The sequence below is a fragment of the Callithrix jacchus genome, chromosome 4 (genome assembly GCF_049354715.1).
Source record: "Callithrix jacchus isolate 240 chromosome 4, calJac240_pri, whole genome shotgun sequence".
In the NCBI taxonomy this organism is placed as follows: Eukaryota; Metazoa; Chordata; class Mammalia; order Primates; family Cebidae; genus Callithrix; species Callithrix jacchus.
In genome coordinates, this window is record NC_133505.1 from 151221302 (window position 1) to 151236566 (window position 15265).

The 15265-nt window shown below is 38.1% G+C and overlaps 1 protein-coding gene across 9 annotated transcripts in view; it reads left to right on the forward strand.

Annotated features, from left to right (window-relative positions):
- The window catches only part of UTRN (utrophin), a 578097-nt gene that overhangs the window by 174684 nt on the left and 388148 nt on the right, over positions 1–15265 (forward strand). For 7 of the 9 annotated variants that reach the window (XM_008995200.5, XM_035296914.3, XM_008995203.5 and 4 more), the window contains 4 exons: positions 4895–5136; positions 5301–5481; positions 7516–7661; positions 8956–9168. In XM_008995200.5, coding sequence (XP_008993448.4) covers positions 4895–5136; positions 5301–5481; positions 7516–7661; positions 8956–9168 — 782 coding nt within the window. The remainder of the gene's footprint in view (positions 1–4894; positions 5137–5300; positions 5482–7515; positions 7662–8955; positions 9169–15265) is intronic. The other 2 variants (XM_078370245.1, XM_008995198.5) reach the window with 1 other exon arrangement.

Genomic DNA, 15265 nt, shown 5'->3' on the forward strand with positions numbered 1-15265 from the left:
CTAGCATCGTAGATTTTGAAACGTATCCTTTGGGTTTATATATTGGGAATTTGCTTTGCAGGGGGTTAGCCAAAGAAAACTTCACTTAGGCAGCATCTGAGAAATGAAGTTACATTAAATTCATTACGGGTATTTGATTTTTGATAACTTTTAATTTATTGTATTTATTTAAAACAGTATTTTTATAGTTAAGTTTGATAAGGTGTTACTTGTATATGAAATTTTTCACTGTACCCAAGCCTTTTTTTTTTAATTTTACTGTAGCTCCCAGTGACTCAGAATAAGCTAAAGATTAATATTCTTGGTGTGCAGTTTTGCATATGAATCTCTCTTTGTTCTAGAGAAATGTTGAAAGACGTGTTTTGCACTCCCTGTATGTTGGTCTAATAATGGTGGAAGCTTTGGAAGTCTGCTGTAGCTCTCCTTGACACCTATGCAGATACCTGGACAGAATTAGGAATATTAGTTTGGCAAGAATCTATAAGGCCGTAGCATTTGATTTTTTGTTCTTTGACTTTTTGTTATGGAAAATATAGCTGTATACAAAGCAAATGGAATACTATAATAAACTTCTTTGTATCAGTTACCTAGTCCGATAATTGACAATATTCTGCCATTCTTTAATTATCTATACCTTTATCTTTCCATAGCCTCTCAATTATTATTATTTTTACAGTTTTTTGGGAAGTAAAATTTACTTACATTGAAATACATGACTTAGCTGTGCTGTTCTGACAAATAGCGACACCTGTGTAACTTATGCACACATCACTATGTAGAAAATTTCACCTTTTCAAAAAGTCCTCTTTGGGTTAGTCACCCTCCTCCGCCCAGAAAACAACTGTTCATGTTGTTTTGACCTTAGATTATTTGGCCTCCAGCCTTTAACAAATATGTTTATTTAGTATGTATACAGGTTATATATGTGTATACACACACACGCACACAAACATACACACACAAACAAACATATATCAATATATACAACTACACAAAAAATATGGAATATATACTATGTGTACAGTGTATGTCCATTTATTTTTAAATTATGCAAATGTATTATCAATCCATATATTATTAATAAAGGTTAATTTCTTTCTTTAAGTAAATTAAATAGAATAGTATTTAATATTTTCTTTCAACATCCACTCTAGCAGACTGTCTTATTTATTCTGTGTATGGGCATCCCACTTGGGGATTACTCTTTCCAGTATTTACTTAAAGAGGTCCAGAGATACAGATGGCAACTTCCCTTGAGATGCCGGTTCATTCAATAATTATAATGCATTGGGTGTTGAATTTATTTCCTTTATAATAAGCATAGTTTTTTAACTTCTACCTCAATATTTTATCTGCTGACTCTGACTTTTTCTGGTGTGAATATGGGAAAACTTCTTGAATCTGTGTACTGATTTACTCCCATTTCTGTCAGGTTTTAGTCAGTGTGACAGAATTATGAAGATAGGGAAGACTTGATGTAGATGAGAAGTTGGTGTGAGGTGAGAATAACAGTGAGTGGAGGAATGCGCAAACTTGGATTCTCCTATCTTTTTCTAGTTTCTTATCCTTGGGAAAATCTTGGAACCCTTTTGTTTTTCTGTCTTGGTGTCTGGAAAGTGAGAGAGTTTATGAGATAACTCTTAGCTATTAGTTTATTAGCTGACTATTAGTTTACTAGCTGACTATAGCATTTGCTCCATAAAATATTCCCATAAGCAGGTCCTAAACAGACACACTCTGGACATTGAATCCACATGCAAGTGCTGCTTGCAAAAGGCCAAATGCAGCACTGGAGAGTAAATGACATGTGGCTTTTGTTACCTAATATATACTTGTCCATTTTCATAGGAAACCTTTTATATTTTGCATTATCATTTTTTTCAAACATTGGTGGAATTAGAAATGCATTCATTAGAGGACCCTAATACTTCCTTTTTTTAAAAAACACATCTGTTTAAAATTTTTTTTAGGACAACAGTGGGAAGCTGGGAAATGGGGGAGCGGAACTGAATAAAGTCTGTATGTTCCAGGTCAGTTAGGGAGGCATGTCAGATTCTTCAGTAAAACACATGTTCGAATAATCACGTCACTTTTCTGAAACCAGTTCCATCCAAAAGCCCACCATAGCTAATTCTGATAGTTCCTTCTTGCCTAAAGTGTTTTATGTAAGTTTTGTGATATCTCATAGAACATGAAAACATTTTTAGAAAATAAATCCTGTGTTTCATTTGATTTTCATAGCTGATATACTTGGTTTTCTTTGTTTAGCTTATCTTGTTTCTAGAGATCCTCAACTAACAAAATACAGTAGTTGGTGACCTGCATAATGTGGGGAATTGATGCCCACGGTGGTTGACTGAGCATATAAGCCTGTGAAGTTTGGTGAAGGTCCTATGTTTTGTAAACATTTCCCTTGATTCCAATAGTAATAGATAGAGAAGTATAAAGTCAAGTGAGACTAAGTGGCAGGAAAATATTTTCTCTCCTTTAGATAACTAATAAAGTGATATGCTGTTGATTTTGCCTTTCGACTAGTCATCTTCCAAGAACTTTGTGTTGTATATAAATAGAACATTTTAAACTCTGGATCTCTGGTAGTAAAACAACTGTTTTTAAAGACAATGTGCACTTTTCCTTTTATAAGATGTAAATTGTGTTTGAATCATTATTGGATGTCACTGTAACCAGCAGTATCTCACATTTAGAGAAAGGGAGATTCAGATGTTTAAAACTGTTTTAAAGAGGCTTGTAATGACATCGTCGGTGAATAAATAACTGAAGTTTTTCTTAACTGCCCTTGTTCTTGAGGTGAGCACCTCTTTCCAGTTTTCTAGATGAGTAGTAATAATTTTCCATCTCAGAAATTTTATTTACCTACTTAATTTCTTCCTTGATTAGTGTAAATTGTCCAGCACAAAGATGATGCGGCTGATGTTACTATTCCTTTGCCTACCTAGAATAGAAATGACAGAGTGGAGGCATAGCCCATGTCTCCATCGTTCAGATTGTTAGGAAAATGGTGATTTGTTTTGTATACTCTTTCCATCAACAGGCTAATGCAGCATGGCTTGTGGTGTAAATGCTCTACTTAGGGTCTCATATTCTATTATCTGAAAGATGGTGGTGAACGGTGAACTTCTGCAATTGACAGAAGCAATACATTCAAATTACAGCATGATATGCTCTCATTTATAATTTTCAGTGGACACAGTGTACTATAAAAACTCTCAAAGTTGCATTGTCTGTGGATCATACATGACTTTTTGTTCTTATGCCTTTTTTTTTAGTTCAAGCTCTCATTATCCTGGATTTTGATTACATACGTTTACAAAGCAGAATTGTTTCGTTGCCTTGCTACCCAATAAAAATGTGAAGCCCATCCTTTCAGTATGCATGTTCTTCTCTGAATAGAAATATTCCTTTGAAGATTTCCCATACTTTTTCATAGTCATTTTAGAGGATTTGAAGGTGTTTTAGATGAAGGGAAGGACTATGATAAAACCTATCATTGGCCAGCCGTGGTGGCTCATGCCTGTAATCCCAGCACTTTGGGAGGCCGAGGTGGGCGGATCGCAAGGTCAGGAGTTTGAGACCAGCCTGACCAATATGGTGAAATCCCGTCTCTACTGAAAATACAAAAATTAGCTGGGTGTGGTGATGCGCCTGTAATCCCAGCTATTCAGGAGACTGAGGTAGGAGAATCACTTGAACCTGGCAGGTGGATGTTACAGTGGGCCGAGATTGTACCACTGTACTCTAGCCTAGGCAACAGAGCACGACTGTCTCAAAACAAAACAAAACAATCCCTATTATTATATGTAACTTTATAATTTTTAGGAATATTCTCTAGTTTTCAAAATACCAGACAAACAAAATGATAAGATTTTGGTAATAAAAATGGTGGCATTGTTTTCCCTGACGTGTTTCTAAAGCAGATCATCTTATGGCTACCTTGATATTTTGGTATTTGCTTATCTATGTGCAGGGTGCCCAAGGGGCTTGCTGATGCTTCTAGAGCCCAGCTGCTGGTTTAATATCCCTGCACTCACCAGGGTGCTTCCCAGCATAAGGCATTCTTACCATTCATTTCTTAATTTGTAAGACACCAAAGTCTTAAGACTGGTCACCAAAGACTTGAGGTGCCTCCTAGTTTTTCCAGCCAGCTGTCTTTTTTTCTCAGGACAAAGGTCATCCTTCTGTAGTTGGCGCCCTAGACAGATCAAGGTAGTTCATCTTATTTCACTGGCTCAGATGATAAACTAGCAGAGTGGAAGCATGCCACGGATGGAAACATACATTATCTAGAAAAGGCAGTGACTGAAGTTCTACTGATGTGCCTTTTGCAATAGCCACACTGCTCCTGAATCTTTATTTATTTATTTATTGAGATAGATGGAGTCTCACTCTGTTGCCAGGCTGGAGTGCAGTGGTGTGATCTCAGCTCACTGCAACCTCTGCCTCCTGGCTTCCAGTGATTATCCTGCCTCACCCTCCCAAGTAGCTGGGACTGCAGATGCCTGCCACCATGCCCAACTAATTTTTGTATTTTTAGTAGAGATGGGGTTTCACCATGTTGGCCAGGATGGTCTCGATCTCTTGACCTCGGGTTCCATCCTCCTTGGCCTCCCAAAGTGCTGGGATTACAGGCATGAGCCACGGTGCCTGGCCTGAATAATTATTTTAAAATGCCCTCCTTCTTTGGTCAAAGAATTGAAATAAGTGTAATTATTCTGAAGTGCATTATCATAATTTTTTGTGGTATTAAAAGGGACTTAAGAAAGTGATCATTATATGTGACATTGCCTCAATATTCTGAATGTTAGAATGTTTAGAATAAATTCAGGACACATTTTGTAATATATAGACGGTTTGCTTATTTTTTATGTCTGCATAGAAGGCCTTCCTACTGAAGAAATAAAAAATGTTCTGGAGAAGGTTTTATCAGAATGGAAGAATGTATCTCAACATTTAGAAGATCTGGAAAGAAAGATTGAGCTACAGGAAGATATAAATGCTTATTTCAAGCAGCTCGATGAACTTGAAAAGGTCATCAAGACAAAGGAGGAGTGGGTAAAACACACTTCGGTGTCTGAATCTTCCCGGCAGTCCTTGCCAAGCCTGAAGGATTCCTGCCGGGTAAGAAGCCAACCACCTGGAGCACGGAGGAATTCTGTGTGCAGTCCCAGAGTTAAGGAGGGTGCTTCTCATATCATGGACTTGAAGTTAATGCTGCCCTGATTAACTTCCTGTGAGGATGTTCATCTTCAGTGAGTTACGTGACCTTTTTTTCTCTTCCTTAGCGGGAGTTGACAAACCTCCTTGGCCTCCGCCCCAAAATTGAAATGGCACGTGCCAGCTGCTCGGCCCTGAAGTCTCAGCCTTCTGCCCCAGATTTTGTCCAGCAGGGCTTCGATAGCTTTCTGGGCTGCTACCAAGCTGTACAAAAGGCTTTAGAGGATCGTCAACAGCAGCTAGAGAATGGTAAACCCAGCGATTTTAGTATCTCCTCTCTCCGTTTGCCTGAATTTAAAAATGACTCCCCACATTTAGAACTTGAGTACACTTGCTTGCTTTGCACCAAGCTTCTCCATTTTCTTTTGTGCCTGTTTGTTCAAAGTTTTAAAGTCTCCTTTATTCAGATTATTTTCCAGATTCACTCCTTTTTGTAAATATACAAACAAGTTTCACATGCTCTAAAATTGTATCAGTAGGATATAATACATTTTTTGTGTGTGTGGAGATGGGGTCTCAGACTGTCACCCAGGCTGGAGTGCAGTGGTGCAATCGTAGCTGCAGTCTTGTTGACCTCTTGGGCTTCTTCTCAGCCTTCCGGGTTGCTGGGACAAAGGCATGCACCACCACGCCTGGCTATTTTTTTGTTTATTTTTATTTTTTGTAGAGTCAGGGTCTAGCTATGTTGCCCACACTTGGCTCAGGTGATCCTACCACCTCAGCCTCCCAAAATGCGGGGCTAACAGGTGTCAGCCCTTGTACCTGACCTGGATATAATGCTTTTTAAAGAGATTTTTTTTTCCTTTCTTTTTTTGGAAAAACGAGTGTGATTTCTTCTTTTGGTTGAGGAGGCCACTTAATATCATTGCTAGGAGAATGAAAATGACTGATTTCTTACTTCTGTTTCCTCAAAATGGTTAAAGTTTGGCCGGTCGCGGCGGCTCAAGCCTGTAATCCCAGCACTTTGGGAGGCCGAGGTGGGTGGATCACGAGGTCAAGAGATCCAGACCATCCTGGTCAACATGGTGAAACCCCATCTCTACTAAAAATACAAAAAATTAGCTGGGCACGGTGGCGCATGCCTGTAATCCCAGCTACTCAGGAGGCTGAGGCAGGAGAATTGCCAGAACCCAGGAGGCGGAGGTTGCGGTGAGCCTAGATTGAGCCATTGCACTCCCGCCTGGGTAACAAGAGTGAAACGCCGTCTAAAAAAAAAAAATGGTTAAAGTTTTAGCAATACCATACTCTTGTTTAAAAGAAGTCATATTCTACTATCAGATTCAGAAAAATTTTAGAGGTCTTACTTTTGGAATATGCTTGGTTTTGGAATGTTCACTGTTCAAGGTTTTGAAAGCTCATCTCTCCTACGTTACAGTATTTACTTCCTAGCTGCCATATGAGTTAGGAACTGTGTTTCATAGTGCGTTATGATTTTGGATAGTGCACAGTGAAAAGCTCCACATGCCACCATAGCATAACTTCAGCAATTGGAGGTTGTGTGATGACTGGAAGTATCGGCATGTGTGCATATTAGGCAAATGTGTCATGTTCCCTCTCTTCTGAAAGTGCATCTGCCCAGTATTTCTTGAATTCAGTTATGTGAAATAAATCTTCCAGGGTACCTGTTTCTCCGCTTACTGGTACACACTGTGCTTTCACTTTGGAGAAGGATCAGTAGACAGTTTAACTTTTGCTGATGGTTGGTTTCACCTCTTTGTGCTTCAAGAGAACTCACTTCCTTTCTACCCAAGTGCTACTTCCACATGATTTTTAAATTAGTGATGGAGGTAGATACTGTTCCAGCTGGCTGTTGCCCTCATTATTTCTCAGTGTACCTGGGCAGCATGGTGGCAGTATTTCCATATAACTTCCTCCTCTCTGTAGATGGGTTTATCTACACGGTGGAGCTTACAGCAAGACTGGTTGAGGGGATCTGTGTTTTCTTTTATTCTCTGTGTAGCAATTAAGGAAGAGGAGATTGTATGGGACAAAAGGGACATTGTTACATCAACAGAGAGACATTTCATCATGAAGAAATGAAGAAAAATTATAGTGGGTTAGTTAATATTTCAAATGTCAGCATCTGCAGAAATGAAGAAGTCACTGTCTGAGTCTCAGAAATGCCAATGGAATGATCTGTGTTATTAATTAACAGAGACCCTTTTACATTTTAATCATGGGGTCTCCTTTGCCATGTATTGGAATTCACTTAGGATAATGGTATATATAATAATACGGATTCCTAACAGGATTTTCTCAAACTAAATGTTTTTGAATATGCAGAACCGAAGGTCCAACCTGGACATGCATATCTGGAAACACTGAAAACACTGAGAGATGAGCTAAGGGATTCAGAAAATAAGGCCCAGGCATCTCTGAGTGTCCTTAATGATCTTGCCAAGGTGGAGAAGGCCCTGCAAGAAAAAAAGGTAATTCATATTTTCCATGTTAGGACTCTAATACTCCTTCTATTATCTCCTCTTACATATTTTGAATTTTTTTCAGAGTTAAATCTCTGAAATTTTTTTAAAATAAAAAATGGATCAGTTTTGTTTAACATTGGTCCAAAATTTTTTTATGATTTTAAGGGTTTGTTTGACCTCACATAAAAGAAAATACTGTTATTAAATGTTTTTTCATAGAAGAAAAGCATACTTTCTCCTTCTATTTAAAATCTCAACCTGTTCATAATTTGCTAAAAAAATATCTTTAATGAAATGAGGACTAACAGTTAACCTGGTTGATGTATAGTTTTTTTCTGCATTGTAAAGGAATGTTTCCCTGGTCATTTAGTTGAGTAGCCTGATGGCTCTGCACTATTTTATCAGATGAAAAAGAGAGCAGCCATTGACCACTGCACACTTGTCCCACACTGGGTGTGCTGTCCCCTTGGTTTTAGTGTTGAGAATACATTATATTGCCCACACACACTTTTCATGAGTTTTTCACATTTTTTGGTTTGTTTTGGTTTTTGATTTCCAACTTTTATTTTGAGTTCAGGGGTACTTGTGCAGGATGTGCGGGTTTGTTACATGGGAAACATGTGCCATGGTAGTTTGCTGCACCTGTGTATTAAGCCCAGCATCCATTAGCTATTCTTCCTGATGCTTTCCTTCCTGCCACCCCCACTCTCCAACAGACCCCAGTTTGTGTTGTTCCCCACCATGTGTCCATGTGTTCTTATCGTTAAGCTCCCACTTATAAGTGAGAATATGTGGTATTTGTTGTTTTCTGTTTCTGCATTAATTTGCTGAGGATAATGGCTTCCAGCTCGATCCATGTCCCTGCAAAGGACATGATCTCGTTCCTTTTTATGGCTGCATGGTATTCCATGGTTTATATTTTCATGTTTTATATGTACCACATTTTCTTTAGTCTATCATTGATGGGCATTTGGGTTGACTCCTTGTGTTTGCTATTGTGAATTGTGCTGCAATGAACATACGTGTGCATGTATCTTTATGACAGAATGATTTATGTTGCTTTGGGTATATACCCAGTAAGTTTTCTGGGTCAAATTGTATTTCTGATTCTAGGTCTTTGAGGAATCGTCACACTATCCACAATGGTTGAACTAATTTACACTCCCATCCACTGTTCTTTTGAGATAAAAATGCTTTCTAATGCATTTTGAAGCGACTTTTGACTTTATATAGCCCATTTTACTATATCTGTGCAGGCACATTGTTGTGTATATTTTTAATCTTTTAAAACTTTTTCCAGGCCCTTGATGAAATCCTTGAGAATCAGAAACCCACCTTATATAAACTTGCAGACGAAACAAAGGCTCTGGAGAAAAATGTTCACCCTGATGTAGAAAAATTATATAAGCAAGAGTTTGATATTGTCCAAGGACAGTGGAACAAACTGAAGGTCTTGGTTTCCAAAGATGTGCATTTGCTGGAAGAAATCATTCTCAAACTCAGAGCTTTTGAGGTAAATACAGAGGACATTGGGAGTTTAAGTTTATTACAGAGTAAATAGTAATCATCATGTAAGACTCACATATTTATTATTTGAATACTTTACATTCTTTGTAGACCACATGTCTTAATGTATTTAAGTTGGGACTTATCAAAGATATACTTTCAATGTATATACTGGAAAGCATATTTATTTCCTTTTGTCTGGAAGCAAAGTCAAAAGTAGAGTAAACTGGACCTTGAAGATAAGAGAAAATTGCTTAAAAATGTTCAAAATAACATTTCAGGCATGAAGGGCCTGTGTGAAATACAGACTGTTGGTTAGATTATAGTGGTACCTTGGTTGGAGCCGTAGAAGTGGCCCAGGGAGTAGCAAGTAGCTGAATACTTGAAACTGCTTCTTGCAGGTTCATTTGAAGTCAAATGTCAGAGCTAGGCCATCGACAGACAGTGTCAGAGTGGGAAGGCAAATAGTTCCTGGGACATGAAAATTCAAAAGCAGGATCCTTCACTACATCTGAAAATGTCAAGAGACATAGCAGTGATAAACTTTAAGAAGAAAGGATAAATGTGAGGATGTATAAAGAGAGAGTCAATGTCAATAGAAGTCAGTGTCAGACAGAATAGGTTGGATATTAATTAACATTCTGGCCATGAGAAGGATGGAGAAGCAGAGTTTCCAGGTCACCTGGTACTTAAATAGGAAAGTTCTGGGTGAAGAATGAACCAATCAGACTCTCCCTGCCAGACTTCCTATCCTCCCAGTGACTCCTTACCTTGGTCTTCCCCCCACCCCCATCAACCAGGGATCTTTGTCTTTTTAAAATTTCTTATTCACTGATGTATACCAAGATGTACACCTGGCTAGAGCAATGCGTGGCACAGAGAAGGCCTGCAATCAATATTTTTCAATGAATGAAATGAAATTAGCAATAGGAGATTTAGATTTGGATATATCTCTATATATCTATCTATATGTATATATAGATTCCCTTGGAAGCTAAATCCAAATATGTGTAGATATAGCTCTCTCTATATAGAGTTATATCTGTATATATGCATATATATATATAGAGAGAAAAAATCTAAATCTGAATCTATATATATTTAGATCTAGATACAATATATATAACTCTACATATATTTGGATCTAGATCTAAATATTATATCTACATATATTTAGATCCAGCTCTAAATATATATAGATTTGGATTTAGATGCTAAGTGAATTTGTATAAGGAATGTTGTCCCCAAAAAGTGAAAAGATTGAAAGTTAAGACAAAATTAACGAAAATGATTGTTTTGAAAATCAAAGTCAGAGAACACGTGGTAGAAGAGGAGCTGGAAGACCTCACACAGGTTACTGTGGAAGGAATCCCACCAGATTCTCCGAGTGGTGACCACTGAACTTGGAGGGGTGTTCTTTGACTCAGGAACTAACGGGCAGTTCCAACGAATGATCAGCAGATGATACAGATGGTGGGGTTGTGTGTATGTGTGGGTAGCTGTGTGCGATCACAGTGATAGGAGGTAGTTTTTCTCTAGGTGTAAGTGCAGTTCTAGATGGAGATCTTATTCAAATAAACCAGTAATTATGGAGAGGAATGTGTTATGTGCGGGTTAGTATTTTTGACTCATTTACTTTTTTTTTTTGAGACGGATTCTTTTGCCCTGTTGCCCCAGGCTAGAGTGCTGTGGTATGATCTTGGCTCACTGCAGCCTCTGCCTCCTGGGTTCAAGCGATTCTCCTGCCTTAGCCTCTTGAGTAGCTGGGACTATAGGCACCTGCCACAATGCCTGGCTAATTTTTTATTTTTGGTAGAGATGGGGTTTCACCATGTTGGCCAGCCTACTCTCGAACTTTCCTCAGCCTCCCAAAGTGCTGGGATTACAGACATGAACCACTGCACCTGGCCCATTTTACTTTGTGATGGTCCCACTTCTCGTTGTGTATTATGAGTTATAATTGTTTACAACTTGAGAATTAATTGAGCTGTAATTGTTTCCAAAATGAGAACTGATCTTTTCTTTAATTCTAAAGTTTTTGTTTATGGTCCAAGCATTGGATTATCAGTGATTCTCAAGCAGGGGTGATTTTACCCCCCAGAGGACACTTGTTAATGTCTGGAGACCTCTCTGCTGTCATAATTGTGGGAGAAGGCTTCCAGTGGGTAGAGGCCAGAGATTCAGCTAAACATCCCACCATGCACAGGACAGACCCCCAACAAAATAATCATCTGGCCCCAAATGTCAGTTGTGCCAAAGTTCAGCAATGCTGGATTAAACATTTCCCATCTTTTCAAAAGATCATCCCTTTGTTTTCAGATTTAAATCCAAAGTGTAAATGGAGATTAACCTCAGGGTTAGTCTTTTTTTGACTCTTAAAAGTATTTCTTAGGGTAAGCCAAATGTATGCTGATATTTCAATATGGAACTTAAAAAGAGTAAGTGTTCTCCCAAAACACAGAAGAGTCCTGTGGTTACAGTAATCCAGCTTTAGGCTTTGGTGGGTTGTTGTTATTAATGTAGCAAATGTAGGCACCAAAAGTGGTTAGTTAGGTGTGTGCCAAATATTTATTTCCATTAAAAATATCCCACATCAAATATATGTGTCTGGATATTTAAGTGTTTGTTGTTACTGTAGCAGATTTGTAATGTCCGGTTACTTTTTTATTTGCTTCTTGTGTACTAACTGCAAGATTGTGGTTAAGGAATATAATGTCTGTATTCCTTAATTGTTTAATTTCTTCATTGAAATACATGTTTTTTTTTTAAAGTCAAAAGAAAACTTTTTGTTTTTTGCTTTGTAGGACTTGCTGGTTACTTAACTGCTCATGATTTACTTGGAAAAACTTTACATTTCAGCCCCCAAATTATTAGATAATTATAATAAATATTTATTTGCAGATCATTATTGTTTTCCCTTTTTCAATGATCTGATTTTTTTTGGGCATTTAATTATTTTTGTCTTTAAGACATGAAGCAGAGTAGGTTTTAAATGCAATGCCAATTTATAATAATGTTTCTTAGGAACAAAATGGTTGACTTGTTCATTCTTAAAATGCATTTTTCATTATATAAGTAGTACATGAAGCCTACACATTATGAAGAAATTGAATACCACAGAAATACAGTGAACATTGTGTTCCTGTTTTTCCCCAACACCATTTTCTTTCCTAGGGGCAGCTAATAACAATGGATTCTTGTACATTCAAATTAAACAAGAAAAGTTGACAAATATTGCTGATTATAATCATTTTTTTCCACACTATAGAAGCAAATGATATTGGAACTTTATGAGGGACGTTTAAATCCATAGTACAGACAGAGGTCGGAGGTGAATCCCACTACTTAATAACGTCTTTCATTGATACAGCACATTTAAACTTTGAAAGTGTTTTTGTGGCTGTGTGCTTGCTTTTTTTTTCTGCTATCCTTCAGTATTGTAAGAGGCTGTGAGCTGTGTGCCTCTTTTCATTTTCTGTTATTTGTTGGCTTTGCAGTGTTTCTCCTCCTCTGCCTACATTTCCTTTGTCTCCATAGCTGGTTTGTTTTGTGCATGTAGAGATTGGACCTACATATTCCTTTTCATTGTGACATGCTCAAATACATTCTTAAATTATTTTCATTTGTGCCATGTCAAAGCAATGATCTCCATTCCTGTACTTATGAGGTAAAACATTCATCAGTACTTTTACAAACTAATGTACCCCTTCCAAGTGACAAAACACTTGAAAATACAAGAAATGGGTATATTTTTTTCCATTATTGATTTTACTCACTGGATTTTCATGTGAATAATGGGGATAAAATATTATAAAATCTTAAGAGGCTGCTTATATATCTCTTCTCACCAGCAGTAATATATTTGGATTTAGGGGCTGCAAGGTATTTCATATTAAGTATTTCCTTTTCCCTATTCAAGAGTTCCTGCCGTGTGTGTAACTGGGAAATCATGAAAAATGTCCCCAACACATACACAAAACTGTCTTCTATTTTCCAGTGCTCCAGCCTGCATTTTTAGGCTCCTCTTCCTTCTTCAGGCCCTTCCTTCTGGGTTCCGGCTCTCTTGTAATCTCTTGCCCTGACAATTCCATTACCCTTTAGATCTGACCCCCACTTCCTGTCTCTTCTCTCTGGAATTCATCTTCCACACCAATACCAGAGTTGTACTTCTGAAAGGATCTGGTTTCCTTCACACCCTAGGGTAGTGTTTGGTGACCCCCTCACCCCGATTCTCCCCACCTGTCTCAGCTCACAGTGGAGACGCAGGGAGGGCTTCAGGGCAAGAAAGGGACATATTGTATTAATGGCACTTTGTATTTGTATTAATGGCGAAGAAAACCGGAAATGTCACGTACTTGCTAGGAATTCACATCCTCCTCCTCATCTCTGCTCATCTGCCTTCAGCCCAGCTCACCACCACACCCACAGTTGGATAATCACTTCCTCCTCTGTGATTCAACTGTGTGTTATTGACACCTTCACAATGACCCAGCTCAGACCGGTTTTTATGGTGAGAAATGTGTGTCTCTCTGCCCATGAGGCGTGAGCTCTTTGAGGGCTAGATCCCTGTATGGCATAGAGCAAGTAAGCAGATGTGAATGTAATTGGTGTGTCGGGCCTCTCTAGTGAGAGTGATTTATACAGTCTAAATGCCTGGTTATCCTAAGCGGCAGGACACCTGTGTAGTCATAGCTCTTCCTTCAATTGTTGAACAGTCAAAGGCACACAGGAATGGACTCGCTCTGACCTGGAATCTGGAAGGGGGCGTGCTGGAGCTCCAAAAGGCAGAACGAGGTTTTGAAAGTACTTTGGAAAGCATTTTAGGGTAAAAATGCAATGGTAAATACTTTCTAAGAGGAATATTAGTACGGATGATTTAACCCTTTTTAGGTAACATATAATTGATATAATTATCACATAAGGGATTTTTTCCCCTCATTTGTGAACACATTTTACTGAAGGGAATGGTCATATAATCCTTACCTTAGATTTAAAAACTTTATTAGTGTTTGGTAAATAAGTATAGCAGCAATGTCATTGCTTGTCTTCCCTACTAAGTGAGAGAGCACATTTTCAAGGTTGCATTTTTCAGGTTATTGAAGATTATAAAGTGAAACAATATAGGAGCCTTACCACCTTAAATGGCTGGTTTAGTTCTGGTTTCTCAGTTTTTCTTTTTTCTTTTTTTCCTGGTCTATGTCTTAAAAAGCTGCGGACATTCCAACACATGGGGGAGGAGCAAAATAAAATGCCAAGAATTTAGCTGTAATCATGTCTCCGGAGGTAGTTGTGTACCTTGGAATCTTACTGTCTTAAATCCAGATTTACCAAGCTTTAAATTACCTCTATCCTGAGCTCACAGGATGAGGGATGGGAGATGAGGTGAGACAGGGTCAAAGGAATTGTTTTAATGACCTCGCCAGTCCTTTTCTGTGATCCCATACCAGGGTGTTGCCCATCTGAAGTGCTTAGAAATCATTGCTTTTGAGCAGTAATGGTCAGCGTAGACTTTTGACCCTTCCAAACTAGAATATTTGATATTTTGATTTTCAAAATATACTGTATTAGTAATTTTATATTTATTTGAATATTTGTGAGTAAAAATAGGAATGAGAAATGGCAGCCCCAGATTAGTACTTATTTATTTTTTGCATGTGAAATAATGACATTTGCTTCAGAAATTTACTAGCAATTTTTGTTTTGCTTTATAAGAACTGAAGTCTCGTGTGTGTGTGTGTGTGTGTGTGTGTGTGTGTGTGTATTCTGTAAGCAGATGGAGGTAAAGAAAAAAATCATCATTATTGTAGATTAGAAGCTAATAAGTGCATCAGTGGAGTAATTTTTAAATGGAGAGAGAAACACTATTTTTATGTGAGCCCTTTTATGTTCTTTGTAACCAACCTCTTTGCTGTGGAATTGACTTAAAGATGAGCAGGCTTTTGGTATGTTTGAAAAGCACAGGACACATCTGCTACAGGTTGATTGTGACAATATTTTGCTCAGGGAAAGAGGAGATAGGATAGGGAGAACGCAAGGCAGAGCAGAGCTCTCTGTCTCCTGCTGGTACCTGTACAGGTGTTAGGTAGCACTGATCTTCGGGACTT